Source organism: Geospiza fortis, unplaced genomic scaffold (assembly GCF_000277835.1).
Source record: "Geospiza fortis unplaced genomic scaffold, GeoFor_1.0 scaffold413, whole genome shotgun sequence".
Lineage (NCBI taxonomy): Eukaryota > Metazoa > Chordata > Aves > Passeriformes > Thraupidae > Geospiza > Geospiza fortis.
Window position 1 is genome coordinate 1,048,424 of NW_005054386.1, and position 23,695 is coordinate 1,072,118.

General features: G+C 37.5%; 1 protein-coding gene across 1 annotated transcript in view; it reads right to left on the reverse strand.

Annotated features, from left to right (window-relative positions):
* Nucleotides 1-23,695, reverse strand: part of DOCK2 (dedicator of cytokinesis 2) — a 179,510-nt gene that overhangs the window by 112,729 nt on the left and 43,086 nt on the right. Inside the window, exons 26-27 of the mRNA XM_005425361.2 lie at nucleotides 10,695-10,843; nucleotides 4,124-4,216 (exon numbers count right to left, since the gene is read on the reverse strand). Of these exons, the coding sequence (XP_005425418.1) occupies nucleotides 4,124-4,216; nucleotides 10,695-10,843 (242 nt within the window). The remainder of the gene's footprint in view (nucleotides 1-4,123; nucleotides 4,217-10,694; nucleotides 10,844-23,695) is intronic.

A 23,695-nucleotide genomic window follows, 5' to 3' on the forward strand; every position in this document is an offset into this window, starting at 1 on the left:
TCCTACTAAAAGGTGGTGAGGAGGTGTCAGTGGTGGATACAGGAACAGAGAAATGCTGCTTAGCTGCTGTTTTGTTTAGATTTTCAAATGTGCATATCTTACTTAGCAACATAAAATAATTAAAATTTAAAGCTTTGTAACACACAACTGGAGAATCTTGGCTATATGAAAATATGATATGAAAGCATTGGGGTTTTTTATTATTTAAAATATTAAAACTTTTAATTGTTTTAAAATATTTAAAATATTTTTAAAAATTAATTGTTTAAAAATATTTAAAAATATTTTATTAACTAATTATCAATTCCTATAGGAAATAAAAAAGTACCAGATACACACTACACAATTTATAGTGTGAGGATTGGAAGAGCAGTAGAAATTGGCAGACTGTTGGAAGATAAAAGTACTGGCTACAGAAAATTTCCCTAGTTTCCAAAATTACACCATAATTCCTAAAACCAGCTCACAGAGCAGGAAAGAAATGTTAGAAATACAAACACATTTCTAAATAAAATTTAAAAAAACCACACAAACCTCCCCCAGGCTGTCAGAAAATCCCACCAAAAAACCCAAACCACAGCTACTTGATGGCACTTGATTACAAAAATATTGTGACTTCCTGAGAAATATATATTTAAATGATCTATGCTGTATATAAAACATTGCACAGAATTCAGTATATTCCAAAATTACTGTATTTGAAATTGTTGTTCTAGGGAGTCAAACTAACCTTCTTTAAAAATTAAAAATGTATGAATAAAATACTGATTTGTCTCCTGTAACAGCAGTTTGTGTAGGGTTTCTGATGGTTCTGTGCACTAAAATAATCCTGGCAGCATAGACACACATCTTCCTAATGGCACTTGATCTCTAATGTATGTTTTGTATATTTCTAGGCTCTTTAAATGTGATGTTATCTTTTGCAATAAAATATTTTTTATTAGGTTTCAGGAGTCAATTAATAATAAACTATGCTTAGATTACAAAGCAAGGGAACAATTATTCTTTGGGAAAAGAAAAATGAATAGAAAATTACAAGCATGTCTTGGATTCATTGTGCAGCATTTCCAAATAGAGCAAGGATGTCAATTTGAATACCAAACAAAAAAAAGCTGTAGCTTTTAGCTAGACCATGAGTATATTTGATCATATCAAATTCTCCAACCATGGCAGCTCTGCAAATAGTTTCTGTGGTCTTCGCTCTAGAGTAGCTCTGCTTAACAGAGTTCACAGATTTCTTTTGGGCAAAGTTTTATTTGCACAATATTATGTATAAATACTGTCTAAAAACATCTCTGTGTAGCATAGCTACACTGACTTCATCATGTTAAACTGATATTGTGAGCAAAATCAAGTTTGGAAGTACTAAAGGAAACCTTTAAGGTGCATATGGTGGATTTGTGATATTTCTATTTACCTAACCAGGCCAAGAATGAAACAAGTATTTTTGTGTTCTACATGGTTTATGAATTTGACTTCTATAATTCCTGTAGGAGGACTTCACTGCATGACAATGACCTTTATCTACAAGTCTAAATCTGATGAAATATTCAAGGTAAAGCTTGAATAGCCAGTTTCAGACAATAAACTTGTCCCTCTTCATGAAAGTGTAGATGCACTTCTACAACTACAAACAGTCAAGGTTTTGTGGGGTTTTAAGAGTGAAAACAACGAAGCAGCTGTTAAAGCCTTCAGCTGCTAAAACACCACGCTGAAGGCAAGAATGGCATTTAACTAAGTCTTCCCTGCAGTAGCTGCAGAGAGCCAAATTACCTTTCCACCACCACCTCCTTCTCCTGGGGAGATTATTTCTTTCTGAGCCTGACTCTTCTCAGTAATTACACTAACACAGCTCCCAGCAGGCACTTACCAGCTAAGCCCAAGGCAGAACCTCCCTTTCCCTTTCCCTTCAACTGGCATCACAGCACAAAAAGATCCAGGCAACTGTAAACCCAGATCTCTGCCAACAAGCTAGAAGATTGTGAAAAGAACACCTGAATATGAAAATTAACCCGCTTATCCCTGTCAGAAAGCAAAAAAAAAAACCCTTCAGGTAAACCAAATCCAGTTATCTGTCAGGTGCAAGGCATTTAAACTTGTAAGGAATTACAGGCACTGTAAATTGTAACCATTGTTCTTATCAGTATAAATCAGTGTTTGCATTACTTTCCACAGCATTTTCAAGTTATAGTAAAAGACACTGCAGAAGTTAATAAAAACACTTGCAATGTTCACAAATACAGTAACAGATTTAAAACCAAAAGAATAACCTCCTGTCCTCCTAGAAATGATAGATTTGGCCCCATTTGAAATGTCACTTGTACCTGTATAACCTCAGCTGCACAGTCCAGCTGCACAAACTCCACATGTCTCACCTGTCCTTGCAGAATTCCCCACAATTTCAGCGACTTGAGCTCATCTAAGCATTCTCCAGGACATAATTCTTGACTAGCTGCTTCCTTTTGAAAAGATCAAGCATTCAGACTTTCACAGTAAGATTGACCTTCTCAGAAATGTTAAAGCAAACCTGAAAATTAACTTGGTGAACTAAAGTAGCACACGGAGCATAGTAAAAGCTTCTTTTGCCAGTTCTTTCTGAATACAAAAGACTTTTGTTCGTTAAAAACAATTTATTTGCATGTGAAAGGCTATTTTGTTAAGTGTTACTTCAGCTGTAGAAAATGTAGCAATTTATTGGAATACCCCTTTGAAAAACCTCTAAAATGTCCAATATACACATATGCAGAGATGCTCATAGCATAATTAGAAGCAAGGGAATGACATTTCAAAATTCACACTGAATTTGTTCTTTTCAGGTTAAAACAGCTGAAAAAATTACAGTAGATGGAAAGGGGGAAAAAAAGAAACAGATTTTCCAAGCCATTTCAATTTACTGTAACCAGCTTGTTTCCTACTGGTTTCCTAATGGATCTTTTATGCAGGATTAAGACAGCTTCATTTTGCTTTTTCATGTGCTGTTTATGGTATCCAGAAGTACTCCTTAACAGACTGGTTAGGTCACGCACAACACTTATCATGCTTTCCTTGTACAGAAAACATTTTCCAACACTCTAGAGAGCTGTAAGGGTCACTGGTCTCTGTTTCAAACCATTTCCTGTTGTGCCCATGGATGTGCCCGAGGGTTCCACATGAACAGCACCAGCCTGGAGTTCAGATAAACAGCTACAGAACTCAGATAAACAGCTACAGAGATGGCTCAAACCTGCTGATGTGCCACCAGGGAGTTCAAAGCACCCATTGGCAAATATTTCCTCTGAGGAACTCAATTAGTCTCCTCAATTATTAGGAGTCTAATCATTAGGAGGCACACATGCTCTGGCTGGCAATGATCTAAAACTGTTATTTTCCAATAGAAGTAAACAGGGAAACACAGGACATTTTAAAAGGCATAAAATGTATCTCTTGTGGCCAAAAATCATCAAGTAAATGATGCTATGATTTTGTAGAATAAAATAAATCTCCAAAGACAAACCATTAAAAAGCATCTTCCCATAAGTGAACAGTCTGAAGGGCAAGCTCCATATTCCCAATGAATTCCTTGCATTCTCACAAACAGTCTAAATCCAGAGGAGCACTCAGGAGAGGTGTACTTAAATCTGAATAAATTGCAGAATCTGTTCTCAAATATAACTCTAAAATCATGGAACGTTCACAAAAAAATCTCAGGTGAGTGTTTAGTGCCAGCACATGCCCAAATACTTTTTTATAGTTTTGCTTATACCAGTTCACTTTAGATTTGTAGAAATACTCTTTTCAATGTCTTAAACCATGTCCTTTATGCAGGTTTGCAAAACTTTCTTCTTTTTTGCAAATATCAATTAACTTTCTATTTCTCATTTTTTCTCTTAAAGAATGCTCAAATCTTACAACTACACTTCAAAAAACTGTGACTGCAGTGTCACAGCTGAATGAAAACAAAAAGTAAAGCTTGAGACTTTTTAAATTAAAAAAGTAATTCACAAGGAATTAATAATATATTCACAAATATATTCACAATATGCTATATTTTTTCAATAATTCACAAATGCTATATTTGCATTTTTTCCAGGATAACTATAAAATGAGTTTCAAAGCATTGAAAATGCATTAAAATATTACTCACAATTAATGGATCTCGTCCCATGGTAATAACAGTTCTGTTCACTGTGCGTAGTAGCTGCACCATTATTTCTTGAATGTGGTGATAAGTTGAAGCCTGCAAATGAAAACATCAGAGTTTTGATATTAAAATCATATCTCTTTGAAAAGTAAGAAGAAACCAATTATTTCCATTTTGACAATTCAAGTTGTACAATGTAACAGCCCTATTGAAAGAGGAACACTAATTCTTCTCGCTCACTCTGCTCCTTAATTCCAGCAATTTCAGTGGAATACTTGTGTCCAATGTCAGCCCAATCTACTTCACAGCTGTCTTTTGTTTCAAACAGTCACTTCCCATTTCTCACTCAAAGGACTCCTGTTCTCCCCAGAACTGAGCAGTCTGTAGCCTAAACCTGGTACAGTTAACTTAAAGCAAATTCTCTCATTGCTCCCCACGTCTGTCAGTGCTCTCAGAGCAGGCTGGAGCTCAGGAATGTTCTTAGCTGGCAGTCACAAATACAGAGTTATTAAAGGAGAAAGTTGTCTTCATTTACCTGGGCTGCTCTGGGAGGGCACAAACTGGACACAGCTGGCCCCAGTTCTGCTCTTATAGGCTGAAGGAGGTTTGATTATTTATTCTAAAACCCTGAGCAAATGGGAATGACATTCTGTTCACCAGTTTCAGTGACTTTGATCACTCAACAACTTGGGAAACCAGCATGCAACAAGAAAGAAAAAGCCTAAGCAAATTTCTAGTAGAAAAGGATGTTTAGTTTACACCAAGACCCTTATTTAATGTCAGAAATAGCATAGAAAGAACACCACAATCACAGAAGACATGGTGAGCTCTTAATCACATTTCAGGCAGCTGAACCCCAGTACTATCCCAGGAGAAACTGCTTCAGGTCCTGTTTTCCCTGAGTCAGCCAACATCTTCTCCTTTTTCTTTCTCCTACTCTGATTGCTCTGGATCAGGCCACACACCTTGAAACAGGGACCTTCCTCACATCTGGCAATTTATCCACTGTTACCATTTAGTGCTCCTGTATCCTTTGACTGTCACAGCTGGGATGGCCACAATACACAGAGTGTCCCCATGCAGTTTCAGAAAGCTTCAATTCACACAGAGTAACATTAGATCACCTCAGAAGGCTTCAAGCATCTGCCCCTCTCGTTCTTCAGCCCAATCCTTTATCCCCCCATGTTGATGCCCTGCCCCTGTGTGCCCTCTGTTCCCTGTGGTGGTTGCTCAGTGCCCCTGGGCACTCCATGGCTCATTGCTGGCAGTGCTGCTCCCCTGCTGCTCACAGCTGTGCCCATGGGGATGGGCCTGGGCCAGCCCCACTCCAATCACCACAAACTCTGTGCTTATATTTGACAATGACACACACAAGCTGAAGTGATCTCCTCACCTGTCACAGCATTTCACAAGTTGTTATATTCTATAAATGAACAATGTAGTCACAGAATAATTTGTGTTTGGTGTTTCCTTCTTTAAAATTTCACTTTCTCTGGTACAGTCCAATGTTTATAACACAACTGTGCTTGAGAGTGCCTGCACTGAAGACACATTTGCTGTTCTTATAACATTGTGTACCACTATAACTTAAAAAAATATTATCAACAGCCAAGACTGATAAACTGTAGAAGCACTTAGCAGAGGGATATAATTTGTTCATTAGTTTCCCATTTTTTAAAATTCAAAGATGAGGGCTCATATAATGCAAGTTCACTTTCACATTTCAGTATGTGCTATACCATAATTAGTAACAGTTCAGAACATTGCATAATGAGCTTTAACATTTAGCCCTGACTCCATCATTAAAGATGAGCTCTATTCTTAATTCACAAGTAGCACATAACAAACCCTTCCTGGAAAGACTATTACATATGCTCAAGCACACAAAGGTTATTTTCTGCTGGACCTTTGAATTTCCAGAGAAACATAAGCAAAGGAAATAAAATGAAATAAAATTGATTCTCTATGAAACTAAGACTTTCTTCTTGATATTCTAAGAGACAACTAGGCATTCAATACCGACATTGAGAAATTAACAAAAATTGTTTTCACACATTGTCAATACACAAGATTTCAGCTTCTATCTTACAGCTTCTGGCTTCCGGAGATACTCTAACAACCAACTGCAGTATGTGCTTTTTCAGATCATACTTCTCTTCACAAGGACGACATGGCAAAACCCACCATCACTTGGTTTCAGTCCACTGATTAAGCATAAGATTTTTTTAGGAGCTAAATTAACTTATATGGTATATAAGTGTTCCCTTGGAAAAAAATAATTGTATGATTCCATTTAATTAAATATGGTGATCAAAAATGTTTGTTTTCCCTGTTGTTCCAAGGCGTGGAAGATCCAGAGCTCAGGCTCTGTAGGCAGGTCAGCAGGAGGGAGTGTTCTCACAGAGCTCAAACACTTTCAGGTTCCTTCTTGGGCTGGATGGCACAGCTTGGTACACAGATTAGTTAATTGAAAATCCAAACCAAACAAAATTTCACTCTTTTTCAAAAATATATGTGCAGGGTAAAAGCAGACAGTGTTTGATTTAGCTTTTATCTTCTATTTAAACTACTACAGGACTGGGACAGGAAAAGGAATTCTGTTTTTTCAGAGTCAACCCTCACTTCAGATTCTGATGGAGTGTTCATTTATTTGGACAGTGGCAAACAGGGACTCACTGAATGTCTGTGTTGGAATTAAATTTCACAACCTGTACTTGAGATACCCACTGGGACACACTTCCGTCAATTCATTGCAGCTGTCCCTGCTCTGTGCCCTCCCAAACTCTCACCCAGCTCTGCCCTCCTCCCTGGAGTGGGGCTCAGTGAGAAACACAGGAGGCCTTGGCACTGGGCACTGTTCAGCAATAACTAAAACTTCATTGCTGCATGATCAACACTGTTCTGGTCACAAATCTAAACCATGGCACTGTGTGGGCAACCTCAGAGGAAATGAGCTCTGCACCAGCCAGATCCTGTGTGCTCACTCTCTGGTGCACCCAGTTCTGTAACTTGTATTCCTTCTTTAACACACACACAAATAAAGGCAATATAAAAGGATAACAATTTCTTTTTTAAACCATAACTCATAATCCTGCATTGTTCTGGCTGAAAAGTCTCTGCAGAAACCTTAAGGTAATTGGCCCTGAAAGAACATGCAGAATTCCTGACATTATTCCTTTGAAATTCTCTTTTGCTAAAGCCTTAAGATCCACTGTAAGTTAGGGAAATGCTTACAAAATTCTTTACAATTCTAAAATGCTTCCAGGCTTGTTTGTTAAACAGCTTAAAATGCTGCTGCTAGCAATTACTGACAATGCACAGAAGAGGAAAAGATTCTTCATCTCTCTTGCACTTACAGTCTTAACCAAGATTTCACTGTAGATTCCAAGAGAAGGCATTTACCATTACATCTAATTTTGTAAGCACTATAAAGAAAAAAATGTTCTGATTCAAGAAATATTAAAAAATAGCATATATATCAGATTAGAGACAAAGTCACCTCATGGAGGACTGCCAGACTACATGAAGCAAAGTATTGTAAAGAGGCAAAAGAGAAGTGGTTTTAATTAAAACAGAAACAAAAAATCACTGATTTCACCATGACCTTCATCAATGACTTACTTGCAGTTCTGTATTTCACAGGTGCTTGAAGCACAATCTCAAGCTACAAAGCTAATTTCAGACATGATTAAATCAAAACAGTGCCATTTATGTCCAAAAGTTGTTTGCTGGAGAGGAATCTTAAAATCAAACCCAGGCATCTCACTGAGACACCCAACAGCGACTGTCTAGTCATAAAAATCAACATACAAAACCAGCACAAACCAGAGATTTTAACAACATGCTGGCTACCTGCAGAACCCAGCAGTGAGGCAGCAGCTGAAGAAAACAGCATTTGAACACAAGGATCTGATGATTCCCATGTTCCCACTCACTAAACAATGTGAGGCACAACAGTAGAGCAGAGCTGGTAATATCAAAATATCCTTTCCTTTGACAAAGAAAACACATTCTTCAAAAATTCAGTAACTACTTCAAAGATCACCTCACAGTATAAATTTTCACCACATGAAACAGAACAACTACTCCTGTTTTTTCTTCCCTGTCCTTTGTGTGCCTTCTATTTCTGGTGACTTTCACAGAATGAATGCAATGCAATGCAAAAATATCAAAGTTAAGTTTCCAAAAAGTTTTGAATACTAGTCTGAAAAAAGGTTTCTCTACTGAGATGAAAAAAACCAGAAGAAATAAGGACAAGACATTGGTGTTATTAATATTGTAACATGATTCTGCTGCTAAAGGCTGGAGCTTTCTCCTCCAGCAGGTCAAACCATCAATTTTCTTAGAAGGAGGGTAAGAAATGGTAGGGAATGAATTGTTGAGTAGAAAACTGCATTCATCTTAGGGTTCAAGTGCAATCCCAGCTGAAATAATTTGGTTAATTCCCAAACCAACTGTCTGTACCTAGATCACAGTGAATAAAGGCATCCTGAAGGACACTACCAAACGATAACTTAGCCATGTGTGAACTCTTTCATTTGCCTACAGGTTAAAAAGTATTTTCTGCTGCAAGGCAAACACAGCCTTGAAACAAGAGTTCTCACTTTAGCTGGAAAATAAACATGTGTGTTACACTCCAGAGAAATCTGTAGTGGTTCTTAAAGAGAAATGACTGTGTGATCCCTGGATGCTGCTGTGTTCCCTTCCTTTGCTCCTCTTTCCTCCTTCAGAGAAGTCATCTTAATAGAAGATTTTCAGTACTGAACCAGGATCAGTGTTTGGTTAAAAAATAAGATAATAATCCATGGATTCCTTTGTCACGGAAGGAAAAAGCAACACATTTGCTGTGGTGGTTATAAAGCCCAATGTTAATGACACATGATTAATATACTCTAAAATCCATATTTTCTCCAACCAGCAGTTGTATTGCCAGAGGCAGGCCAGGGTATGGACTTTCTGCAACAGAAGCATCTGGTTCTTTTGTTGATATCCCAACTATTCTACAATATTTTTATGGAATATGATGCCTTTAGAGGGTTCAGCATGTTCTGATAACACTGCTGGACTTAAATTCACCCCCAGGAGCTTTTCTTCTTATATCAGAAATGCATCAGTATTCACTGCAAGCACAATCTGTGGGTAATGGTGACCTAAACATCTCAAAGAGAATCTCCAGTCTACTTCCCTTGAAAGAAACCATTGCAGAAATGCCAATTCTGTTGAACAAATTTCAATATATATTTTTTGATGTATGTGTTTTAAATTCTCAGCAATTCTGCTGTTCTGCATAATGTTCTCACTCACACAAAGATGAGCTACAAAACCATATTTTCAGTAGGCTTTAATGAGTCTTTTACATGTCAGCAACGGCTGCTATGGACAGCAACTGTTAAATTCAAAAATAAACTTCATTTAAGTGGTACACATAGAGAAAGTATTACTCCATCTTGCTTTACAACTGTGTTTTACCTTTTAAAGTGTAACAAAACTGGTTACTTTGCATTATAAGCCTTATGAGATGATAGCTTCAATTTTTGCCCTATCATGGCTTCACCATTTATCTTAAGAATTACATTTCAAATTTAAATGTTCCAATATTTCTTTTGTGTCCCCTTGGATCAATCCCTCCTGAACTGCTTAAGTCTAAACCAATGAGGCAAATAGCTCATAATACACATGGAAAGATTGCCCTGTGCAAACTGAAAAGCCTCAGCAGTATCAAAGATTTTTATGAAATCAAGATATATGCTGTAATGATTTCATTTACTAGGAAATGATCCAGGGAGCCACAATGAAGAACTCCCCAAATGACAGCTTGCCTTAACCCAAAGTCTGCAAAGTTTGAACACAGGTATCAGAAAACTACAGCTGAGGAAAAATCAGTACATATTCACAGGTTAAGGTAATTACAGCTTTCTTAAAGTAATTCATTATGATGTTTTCTCAGAATAAGTCCCTCAAATTATTGAGAAGTTTCACTGAATAACCTACTGCTCATTTAGAAGTGAGGGGATAAAAAGTCAATTCAACATTCTCTCAAATGAGGAAAAAAAAAGAACCACCCAGATGAAAATTTCAGTGTTCCATAATGTCAGAAATCTGATAAAGAAACTACAGTCTCCAAGTGAAATATAGTAAAGAGTAATCTGTTTTATCCAGACATTTCTGAAAGCAGAAACCATACCCTACAACATTTGTACAGTGAAAGGCATTTCAAAACTACAGGGGTTTTAAAAAAGGAGTAAGATGAAATTTGAAATGTATTCTGTATAATTAAAGTAATTATAGAATAATTGAAAAGTTGTGGTTGGAAGGGACCTTGCAAGGTCATGTAGTCCAACCCCCTGGAATGAGCAGAGAGATCTTCGGCTGAATGAGGTTACTCAGAAGTCAGTATTCATCTTCAACACCTCAACTGCCCTTTGGGTTGAGTTTATGAAAAATAGGAGAAAAGTTCAATTTGCCACTGACTTGTACTAAATATTTGAAAGAGATTAATCATCATCAATAATTTACTTCCTAATCAGCTCAGGCTTTCTACAGACTTGGGCTCTACATCATCATCAATACTTACAGGGTCTTGACAGCTCAGAACCTCCAGGATGCTATTAAGTAGTTCAACACAGTACGTCCTCTCAGGCACCTGGAGCTGCTGATTCTCCTTCTGTTCCAGTAATTCCCTCAGCTCTTTTGTAATCACAGGAAGCAGAATGTCCCTGCATTCTGAAAGAAAGCAAATTGTCTTAACTACAAATATAAATGAAAGAATATGTGCAAAGAAACCCTCCCTCAAACAGTGAAACACAATATGCTTTAACAGCTATAGTCCCAATGTGGAATTGTTGATTTTTCCAATCATGCCTTGGGAATATTCCAAATTTGTATGGTATTTTCATATATCAAACCCAAAACTTCCTGATAAAAATAATTTTCTTCAGTTAAATTCTGAGCACTGTTCAGCTTATATCAAACATTTGGGGACAAATTACTCACTTACATACAAAACATCTTGAAATTAATTATGTTTAAGTAATGGAGGATTTTAATGTAAGAAAATTACAGTATTTATTATCTTATTTCTGAAATAAAGACTCAAACAGCAGAAGAGAACTATGTGTATAATTTTTGAAACGTTTCTTCTGAAGGGACATAAAAGAATGCAGACTAAGAAAAGACTCTAATGAAAGACCTATCAAACCTGAGAGCTGTGCATACATTCATCTTTATTTATATTTAAGGAAGCTGACACAAATACGAAGTTACATTCCAGTCTCACATGTACATTGAGCTTTTAAAACAGAGATGCTTATAGGAAATGTTAGGAGTACAAAATACACACATTTGAAATTACTTGAATGAGAGCAATATCTATCCAGGAATAAAAAAACATAAACCTTTTTTAAAGAATGATTTAGAGCACCTGGACACATAGGGATAAACAAGTGCAGGGTGAAGCTTTATAATATGTGATTTAAAACAAGCCAGGGGCTCAGAATCTCCCCAGAATACGGGTGTTAGTACAGGAAAACAGACGGGTGAGAGAAGGAGGAAAAGAAAGAGACAAAGTGAGGGAGAACAGAGAAAGAAAAAGAAAGGAAGAGGGAAAGAGGGAAAGGAATGGAAAGTAGATTATAACTGAATTTTGCAGATGAAGCAACAGAAGTAGTCTCTGCAGATTATTCTTATTTGAAGTAACATCTCCAAGCTACATGAGGCCAAGAGCTTTTAATCATGTCTGAAGAGCAGCATAATTTCTTGCCTCAGAAAGTATCTCTACTCTTGGTAACTATTTCTATAACACTTATTGCAAGCTACAAGACAAATCTAACCCAATAACTAAATTACAAACTCACCAGTGAGACAGCAGTTAAAGAACACATATCAACAAAAGACCTGTTTGAACAGCAGCATAAAAATGAATTTCATAGAGCCAACAGTTCCTTTATGTGCCCAATTCTGCACAGACATGCTGCCTGCACTTCCTGCAGGCCACAGACTCCCCTCTGCAGCAGAAACCAAAGGGCTGCTCTCACAAAACACAGAGTGGAGCCCAGCAGCAGGGGATTCCAGCCCTCCTAAAGCACTTCTGGGTGGGTTTGTGTTCATGGACACAGAGAACCTCCAGAAGTCAGGACTGGCAAATTTGTGGTCACTAACTGCAGACAGCAAATGTTATCAGTTTTCTGAAATTGAGATGTAATTCAATACCTAGCAAACACTTGCTTGATTTGCTCATATGAACCGCTTCTAACTAATTGTGACTGCAACAAATGCAGTGCTATTAGCTGAAGCCAAAACTAAACCAAAGAAACATCATTAGCAACAAAAAAAGTTACATGCAATACCTAAAAAATACTGAAATGTGATAGGACCGTTTAAATAAAGGGTTTATACATTCAGTCAACAAATAAGTGCAAGTTATAGAAGAGATTATTAGCTCATTACTCTTGAAAAAGCTACTAAACAAACTTAAGTACTGTTTTCACTGTTATCTGTGGAAACTGTCCTTCAACAGTCTGAGGTTATCCAGGGGGGAAACAGTTCCCAGTATGATCAGTTCAGAATTTATTCAGATTCTGACTACTCCAAAAATATTTAAGCTATATTTTGGATATAGTACTTACTGCTAACTAAGTTCCATTTAATGGTGCTTAGCAGAAGGACCATAAGTGTAAGAGTCTTACTGAAAGATGGCACAGATTTAGCAGATTTTAAAGTGGATCAGATGAAGCAAAAAAATGGAATCACAAGCCAAGAAGCAGTTCAGGCTGGATGTAAGGAAAAGCCTCTCCCTCACATGGACAGCCAAGCAGCACAACTAACAGGTTGCACAGTCTGTCCTGGAACAACCTGCTCTGACCTCAGAGCTGACCTCACGCTGAGCTGGAGGATGGACTGGACACATTCCCAGATTCCTTCCAAGTATTCTTCAACTATTCTAGGATCCTAGATTGCCAAAACTGCTAATCAGTGGTAGTGTGGCAGGAGCTTGGCGCACTGCAAATGACCAGCTTATAAAGAAACTACATATAAAAAGAAACTCTATATAAAGATATATATATATATAAACTACATATAAAGAATATATAAACTATATATAAACTACATATAAAGAGACTATAATGAAAACTCAGGAACTGAGCAGAGAAGACAAGGATAGCAAGTACCACAACACAGAAGAAATTTACAGGAGATCCTGAATCCCTGCAAAATGGACAGAGACTGTCAGAAAGTTAGGAACAAAGTTACATATATGCCTGTAAACATAAATAATGACATTTTTGGGGCTTGTCATTTTTTCATCCGTGGACTCAAACATCAAGGTGTCCTATATCAGAAGAGATGATATCAAACTCACTACTCTAAAGACAGATCGATGAAACCCATTTCTTGTCATTTTAATTCCTAGAACTTGCACAGCATCTGTAGTGAGACATAAAAACTGTTTCACATATATTTAGCCTGTATGGAAATACACATAGAGTAAAATTTCTCTTTTCTGGTCTGCTCCATCCCCGTGTTCCTTTGCAGATTCTATGACTGTGTGCAAGACATGCTGAAGGAATGATTCAGCACCAGCTAAACCCCACATTTCTCTATAGCATTGTGGATCCCATACACCAAGCAAACTCTTGGCAGTAAAACTCACCTGCATCCCTCTCCCTACCTGAACTCTGCAGTTACAGCAGAGGTTCTACCCATGGCAACACTTTGTGCCACAAGTTCTCTGCTCTCAACCTGCCCTGTATAAATTACACTTTGAATAAGGATTCATAACTTTAACAATCTGCAACAGACACAGTAACAGCTACAATTAATTCAACATGAAGATGAACATATTTAGACAACACATTCAACCTTTAACTAATCTGCAATGACATGTAGAAATACAGATTCCAAATCAGCAGCATGTGAGAAATGCAGCTGGCAATCTTTGCACATTCCAGTCTCACATCTGCCAGGATAAACATACTTATTGCTCTCACTCCTTCAAAATAATATCCAGCTCAATTTTAAGCTATTAGATGTCCCTTTGAACTGTCTGACAGTTAGCAAATACAAAAATTCCTCTGGGGCAGCTTTCAAAGTTACCAGGAGCAACTGGATAATAAAACCTATACCTAATGAGCTTTATTTCAAAAGCAAAGTAAGAGACTAAACTGAGAAAAGTCATTGGCAAGAGGAATCCTGCCTTCTAGATAAAGTACATTTTTAATTTGTCCTCATATAGAAAATAAATCCCTAGGATTCAAGATAAGTGTTATGGGTATATTAATCACCAATTTACACCTGACTTCCCATGCCAGGGATGCACATTTAATCAATAATCAGGAAACATGGATGAGATCATAACAAGTTACACGAAACACCTTAAAGAGGAGTGGGAGCAAACTATATTGAGTTTAAAACTCCTCCACACCAGCCTTCAGAGGTCACTTAGGGCTTCCTCCCAGAATGCAAAATGCCTGCTGCTGTCTATAACTCATGTAGAACCCACACATGTGTGTTTTAGTGAAAGAATCAAGTCTTTGACATAATTTGTCTCCCATATAGAGCCATTCCATACTCTTTAAACATGGAGAAGGCAGGGCTTCTTGCATAGGCCAAATTTCTTATTGTACTGAGAGAGCAGCTGAGGCAGAAGGCGCAATTGGTTTCCTCCAGCTTTTAGAGCTAATTACTCTGCAAGCTTCAGGAATCCCAGTTGTACTTGGCAATATAAATTAAGATTGGATCCATATTTGATACCTACAAAATCTCCTAAAAGGACTTAACATATGCAGCTGATCAATTATTTACAGGGTATTTTCAGATGTGAACAATTTTGAAGTGTCAAGCTACATGGAAATTCAGAGGTTAGCTATATTATTTCCTTTAAAAAAGGTCAAACTTTCCATTAATACTAATATGAAAAGAATCAATAGATTTTAGTAAGAAAATTAGGTTTTTTGTGTAAATTAGTTTGGTTAATATTAAGGCTTTATGTCTATAATTTTTGACTGGCTGCAAGCTAAATAGCTTGTCGATTATACAGGAGAATTACTTAACTTTGTAAGGCACTTTTAGGACATTATTCATAAATAGAAGAAAAGAAAAAACTAATTAGGTTTTAGAAGACCCCTACCAGTTAAAATCATCCTATATGAGGATGAACTTCCAAGATATTCTGAAAAACACATAGAATCAAAATCCATTTCCTAACATGGAAAAAACTCAGTGTTTCTAGCAAGGTAGGTCTGATCTCAGCCCAAGCCTGTGGGTGGACTAAAGTAAATATAAACCTGTAGTTGCTTCCTTGTAACTTTGAAAAGCCAGCTAAAACTATTTCACTAGGACATCACATAAAATATGAAATTCTTGTACTATCTTGGGACAAAGGAAAGTTTATTGAACCAGTATATAAATTTCTGATTCTAATACTAAGGTATCATTGCAGAAGTTACATAAGGAAAATGAGCCAAGTGCTTGTTTAACATCAGCAATTCACTGGCCTGGGAAAAAGAGAAAAAAATTAAGAAAATGGTGGAAGACTGCAATTGAAAAAATAGCTAAAAAGAAAACTTTATGTTGTAGTTGATGATTTAGGCTCATCACTGGGTGCACTCAGCTGGGCTGCAGATGGCACGGAGCTGGGCAGGAGGGCTCTGCAGAGCGACCTGGCCAGGCTGGATGGATGGGCCAAGGCCAGCAGGGGGAAGTGCCAGGTGCTGTGCTCCAGGCAGGAGGGACCTGGGGTGCTGGGGACACCTGAACATGGCCCAGGTGTGCCCAGATGGGCCAGAGGGCGAGGGCACCTGGCCTGTGCCAGCCAGGTGTGGCAGCAGGAGCAGGGCAGGGACTGTCCCTGTGCTGGGCACTGCTCTGGGCACACCTTGAGGGCTCTGCCCAGTCCTGGGGCTCTCAGGCAAGAAAGGCACCGAGGGGCTGGGCCAGGCAGGAGGAGGGAATGGAGCTGGGAAGGGGCTGGACTCAGTCTGATGGGGAGGGTCTGAGGGAGCTGAGGGGCTCAGGGAGGACCTTTCTTCTCTACAACTCCCTGAGTCGGTCTCTCAAGTAGCAGAAAATGCCTCAGGGGTTGTCCAGCCCTGGCCCAGGCTGCCCAGGGCAGTGATGGAGTCACCATCCCTAGAGAGATTTAAAAGATGGATGGATGTGGGGACGTGGTTTAGTGGCAGACTTGGCAGGGTTAGGTTTATAGTTGGACTCATTCTTAAGGGTCTTTTCCAACCTAAACAAATGTCTGTGATGAAGCAATTCACATTCTCACACCTCCTTCCATGCCCCAGGAAAGCTCAAGACAGACAAGGGAGAGACATGGAGAGGGGAAGATGCCTATTTAAATACTAGCTGCTTTCTTTTCTGCTTGATAAGTAATGTAAGAACATTGCCAACAATCTATTCTTTAATGTTAAGCCGCCCAACTTTTATTTGAACACATAAAACATCAGCATACAGTTTGAGCATCTTGCATTTTCTTCATCAAGGTCTGTCAAAAGATTTAGTATTATGCACATTCATCAATCCCAAATTCCAACCCAGTTTTGGAGAGGTTCCCTGGCAGCACCTTCCTGCATAAGGACAGGTAGATCCACTGTTGTCCAAGATTAAGGAGTTATATGTTCTCTATTTTGGGTTTTCTTGGGTTTTTTAACCCTTCTATTCACCTTATTTTCTTTGGAAGATACCTAATGATTTCTTATGTACCAGGTAGATGAAATTCAAACTCTTAAGTCATTAATGCAATCATGTCATTAAAAAAGACATTTGGGTCTCCTTCAGCAAAAATCACAGACGGGTTTCATTCCTGACTGCCTCATACGTGCAGCCAAAATGGTAATAAAGATTTAACACCACTTTTGTCTCCCTTAGGAAACACTTCTCTTGATTCCCTGGCATGCCTGTAGCCATATCCATCTGTTAGGATGGCTTCATGCCCACTTAGAAACTGGCATGCCAATTTAATAAGGACATAGGTGTCATCTGAATACAGATTTAGAACAAAGCCTTAAAAATAAAGCCAGCGAACAACATTCTTTCAATGAGGTGAGACTTCTGATGGCAGCCAGTGCTCAATTAAAGCATTGTGCTTCTTCACAAAGGACATCTGTTCACAACTGCAGCAATCTTCCTGTTAAAAGTCTTCCCTCTTTGTAATTTGCAATTTAACTCTTTGGTTTACTGGGGAGCCCAAGAGTAATGATTTTAAAATGGCATACTTTCCATTCATTGTTGAATCTTAGTCAAAATTTCACAGCTTAGATAAGAGCAACAGAAAAGAAGGTACCACAGGCTGTCATTGTTATATTTTCTGAAAATTCCCTTCACCAGGATTTCTTCTCCTGGGAAGCTGAGAAGCCTCAGAGAAAAATGAAAACAATAATTATCTCATTTGCTTCTCCTGTGTTTTGCTGCTTTGGAATGTGGTTGGCGCTTGTTTATCCAACATGTGAATTGTTTTTACTTAATGACCAATCACCATCCAGCTGTGTCAGGACTCTGGAGAGTCACGAGTTTTTCATTATCATTCTTTGTAGCCTTCTGTAAGGATCCTTTCTCTATTCTTTAGTATAGTTTAGCATAGCATTATATCATATCATATCATATCATATCATATCATATCATATCATAAAATAATAAATTAGACATCTAAGAACATGGAGTCAGATTCAATCATTTCCTTCTTTGTCCTGGGGACCCAGAAAATACCACAGCAGGTCACCTACAGATTCTGACAGTACTGCAAGATGCAAATTCTCTTTGTGCCCTGGACTCTAAGAGGAACATGAAGGAGAAACGCAGGATCCTGTGAGGCCAGCACTCAGCAGCTGCTGGCAGCTCAGTGTCAGCAGGTGAGGCAGAACGCAGAGCAGGTCCAGCACCCAGAGCACAGCACTGACCCCAGGAGCAGCTGCACTGGTCTGCACCTGCCAGCTTCCAGGTTGTGTTCAAGTGTTCCCCTTGTGAGGGCTGAGCAGTGCCAGGCACTCCAGGGCAGCCAGGACTTCCAGCACAGCCCTACTCTAGCCAAGAGAGCATTCCCAGCACTTGGTGCCTTTTCCAGCTCTCAAGCATTGCAGGCTGCCAGGCAGACACAGCCTTGTCAGCATATCCTCTCTGGCAGATTTACATCTTTTAGGTCCCTTCCAACCCAGGCCACCCTATGACTGTGAATTTTCACATTTCCTCATTTCATTTTACTGACACCCAATATGTGTCCTTATCAAGTGCTTTAATATGTTTTTGATCTCTCTTTTCTGTTTGAAGTAATTGTAAACATTGTTTTACACATACATTTTGAAGTTCATTGTTAAAACTAGTTCATCTAACTTGATTTCCCTCCACATAACAAGATTTTTTTAAAAATATTACTACAAAAATGTCATAATGGGTCAAGTCTAACAAAAAGTTATCAGTTGAAATATCAAGCAAGTCTCCTACTCATCCATAAACAAAAGTAATGGCTTTAATGCACATATGTTCATCACAAATGTATGCAGATAAATACCTACAGATATGTTTATGCCATACTCATCTATATCAAAACATTGCAGCAATAGAGCTGGCAAAAGATGAATGCTTGAAATATACGACTTGAAGTAATATTTAGAGGCAATGTACTACTGAAAAACATTCCAATAAATAAAAAAAAGCCAAATGCAAAATTCAAGACTGAATCTACAGAACAGACTGGGTTTCTATACAGAACCTTTTTAAAGGAATATATGATCAGTGAATAATTTCCATTTTTCCCAGTAGCTAAAAACAGCAGAGTCACATGCATAAACAATCTCCAAATTCAAGTATTTTAAAAATGTTTCAAATTTTTGTTGAACACAGAGTAGGGGAAAAAAAAAATCAGAGAAAACCCCCACAAAATCCCAAAAATTTAGGCTTAGGAACTCTTGTCAGTAGGAACCAGATTTTAACATCATAATAGTAAAAATCAATATCTGTAACTCAATCCTGACCATAATAATTAAACTGAAAGATGCTTAATCAGAAATTACTCCTCCTCAAGCTTTATTTTTTCAAAAACATTTTTCTTAATAATCCTGAAGGTAAAAATGATACACTATATCAACACAAACTAGCAACAATATTCAGTTTGTGAAATGAAACCAAGTATTTCACAGGTAAAGCTCAATAATGTACACGAGTTGGGAAATCAATGTGGTTAAGGGTGTGTGCAATACTTCTCATGTTTAAACAGTAAAAGAATAGAAAGAGTTCTTCAGTGAGGAAAAAAAACTGCTACAGTCTCAGCATTTCTTTTGGCATCTGGCAAATTAACCCCTGGTGCTAACATATGTCTGTTGCTGCTGTTCTTCCAAAATCAGCAAGTGGTTTGCATATGCTGAACATGCAGCAGCTGTGTCTGGAGCCACAGCAAGCACAGGGCCTGCATTTCCAGCCAAGACAAACCCAATTCCCACCCTGACAGTGACCATCTGTGCGCCCTACTTAGAGCTCCTGCTCCTTGGGGTGAGCTGAGCTCTGCCGCAGCACAAACCCCTCTGCAGGGCTGGACTATGAGGGAATGCAACATCCAAAGCACCACTATCAAACATACACATTTCATCATGTGTTGAAGCACTTTATATGCATTTCTCACCAATAAAAACCAGTTCTCTCAAGGCTACTCATTTACAAGTTTCAGCATAATGTTTAGGCCTCAGATCTCTTCACAGAGAGCAGCAGGCACCATTTTCACATGCATTTTTCCTGAGGAAGGCAGTAAGAACCTCAGAGAAGAAGAGAAAACAATTCTTATCTCTATTCACTGCTCCTGTTGTTTTTGCACATGTGGAATGTGCTATAGAGATTGTTTACAGAAAGTGGTTTAGTTATTAAACAAAGGTAAAAGTTGTTTTGAGTGATTAGCCAATCACTCAAAGCTGTGTCCTGGCTGTCTCAGACACTCAGGTGTTTTCTTTAGTATTCTTATAGTATAGTATATATTTAGTATAGTTATTACATAGTATTAGTGTAATATGGTATAGTTTTAATAAAACAATTGTTCAGGTTTCTGAATCATGGAGTCAGATGCCACTCATTCCCTGCGTTGGGGGCTCCCTGCATTCGATATAACGTCAGTAAATATTCCAGGCCCAGCTTAGAATAAACATCTAGCTCCAAATACTGTAAACTCAGCAACACTAACTACAATAAAAACTCCATGTGATTTATGAACAGCTATATCTTAATTTGTTATTTTCTCAGAAACAGAAAGATGGTGGGAGAATTATGGCAGTAAGTTTCCTAAAAATAAACAAATGGAACAGTAACTCCTGAAAAGTAGTTTTACATATAAATGAAACCAGTCTAACAAAATCTCTTCACAACAGGGAGAGAATAATCCATTACATCCTACTAAACAGAGTGACAGATATGACAGGAGACAGTTTCTTACATCATAAAAGAGACTCTAAAATCCCATTAGAGGTGCTTATATGAGACAAGGCAACCATTTCTGTCACTTCGACATTTTAAAATAACAAAATATCAAGTAATCTAAAAGCAAAGTGTCAAAAATTAAGCAGATTTTTTGCCCTCTGACCAAAAAGGACTTAATATTTTCTAAAGACAAAACTGTATAAAAGTCTGCTCACACATCCTGTTAGAACATTCCTAAATGCCACAGTGAAAGTGCACAAGCAGTGGAAAGCATCCATCATCCTGCACTCAGCCCCTCAAACACCTGCACCCCCATAACCTCTCCAAGCTGTGTTACAGTTGCAGAGTGGGAACAAGAAATCAATGCCTCTACAAAAAATGGCAATGTAATTTAAAGGCTTCTAAAAGTGCTTTAGTGCTGCAAGGCCTTTGAAGATCAATTACAGCAGAGGTGCACGGGACCATTTCCTACCTGATGAAAGCACTCCACGGGTCGACAGTGGAAATTTTGAATGCCTGGGAATACCTAGCAATAAATTCAGTTTACCCTCAAGGTTTCCAACTTCAGGTTCATGTGTGGCTTATTTAATAAAGGCAAATTTCACTGATTTTAAATTTTTTTCTAAAACACTTTCCCATGTTTTCACAAGCCTGCTTCTTTAACAAATGCTATGAATATCAATGGGTCAAAGAAGAGAAATGCCAGTATATGCAATCCAATTGAATGATAAAGATAACACCTCTGGGAATGGATGTAAATTAATTGAACAACTGCAATGAACTACCTGGAAAGAGACTAAACTCTGGAGAAAAAATGGATAATCTGAAACATACCAAATTAATAGACTTCACTGTAATTAGCAGTGTAGTTAAATATATTCCGTATTCATGGCAGAAAAAAATACTACCTGTTCTAGATAAATGTGAACTTTAGTTAATGATACTGTTGGCAATCTTACCTTAATTATCATGCTGCATCCTATTCTGAGATAGCCTACATGTGCTTTCATTCTTGTTAATGACCTTCCAGCTCATTGAGTGCAGTAATGAATCAGGCAGTGTCTACACCCCACACGCACTTGGTTCTCTACCCAATTAATTTGAAAATCAATTGTATTTAATGTACAGCAAAAAAAGCACCTTTAGAATCTTCTATTTTAAGCAATGGCAGTGTAAATGAAAAAAGATTTGTTTGCTATTTACCATGCACAGTATTACAACAGCATGGTACAGAAATGTTTCCATACCACTGTAGTATTATATATTATATAATAATAGATCTAATAATAATGTAATGATATTAAATTTGATATTATATAATTATATAGATACTTAATTGTGTATTGGCCTTTTCACATTCTTCAGTGCCTGCATTAAACCTGATGTGGACTATGATATTATGTATAGTGTATATATATGTAGAAAGAAAGAGAGAGAAAGAGAAAATATATATACACATATAGTATATATACTATATTACCCAATATATACTATATATCCCTATGGTAATTACAATGTTAAGGTTGAAAACAAAACATAAATGCAAATAATCAAAAATAGCATTTAGACTAAATAAACACCTTGTAATTATTTAAAGGATGATTTTCTGCTGTTAGTAATATAGGGGCAGTGGGGTGAAAGGAAAGGTGTAAAGATCATTAGCAAACACAGAAACTGCAGTATTAAATACCCTAAAGGATACTTGAGTATCTGATGTCAAGTATCTGATACTTGACATCACTGAGGCAATAGGAGCATTGTTAGCTGGCCATTCTGTGTTAGAAGAATGGCAACTTCATGGAATGATCTCAGGAAAAGGAAAATATATTTGCAAGAGTCTATTTGGCCCTGACCAGCTTGCACCAAGGATAGTATAAAGGTATGTCTGCTACTCCAGTAAGAAAAAATAAAATAAAAAAGAAAAGTTGTCAGTTTCAGGCATTTTAAATTCTAAAATAATGATAATTCTAAATCCTACATTACCAGCAAGAAGCTGTTTTATTTTGTCACTTCATCAAACTACTGACACACAAAGTGTTTAAATGAATATTTTCTAGTTAGCAAAAATATTCTCTTGTTAGTACTATCATAAGTCATGATATTGCTAAAACAATATGTCATGATTAAGCTAAAGCAAACAGGGTATATTTTAGTTTTATTTTAAAATGACAGCAACTTGATTTCTCTATTTTGGGCAAATGCTTCTTCAAAGGCCTTCTCTTGAAGTCCTATTAAAATTATATTTTAATCTAATACATGAAAAAAAAATCAATCCATTTCTCCAGACTCCTCCAAAAGGAGCACAGCTAAGTATTACTATAAGTTATATACAAAGTATTACTATATTAATTATCACAGTATAAACATTTTAAGGTACATCTTGCACATGTAATCCCCACAAGCACATAAACAAGCAGTTAATTTTTACATATTATTTAGTGGATACACTTTAACTGCCAATTACTAGTGCAAGTTTGGATCACAATACCCAGATATGCAGGATATAGGTGAAACAACAGGGCTAGCAAATCAGTCCAGTGTGATTTGCTGCCTTCATGCTCTCAGCTGCTTGGTTCTGCTGTCAAGTGTCTGATGTTAGCAAAAATGGTGGAGAACTTTTGGGCAATACATTTTTTTTTATCTACAAATTTAAGACTAAATGAATCCACTAACTACCTGTCAGGGAAAAATTAAAATGTATTAATTATCTGGTCAGCATTATGCAAAACCCACCATTTATTGGTTTTATAAAAGGTCCCCAGAATTAGAAATCCTACTAGCAAAATTTCTTATTCATTACTACCCAGAAAATACAGAAACAAAACTGTGTCCTCCTTTTAGAATTCACAATGCATCCTGAGGTAGACATATCCCACGACAGACCAGCTATTTATTTCAAGACATCAGACAAGCTGCATTTACAAGCAACCAGCAATCTATTATTATTATTTATCTGCAGTAGTAAAAGCTTTAGAGAGTATTTTGCATTAACAGACCTCAGCTAAAGGAAGGGCCTGTTAAACACATGAAACAAGCGCCACACTAAGCAGACTATAATGAAAGATTCTTGGGAATCCAAAGCTCACTCTTTTCTCTTCTGGAACACACAGAGGGGTGGAAGAAAGAAGCTGTAGGATGAACAATAGTGAATAGAACTGTGAAGCACACTTTTATTTTAAG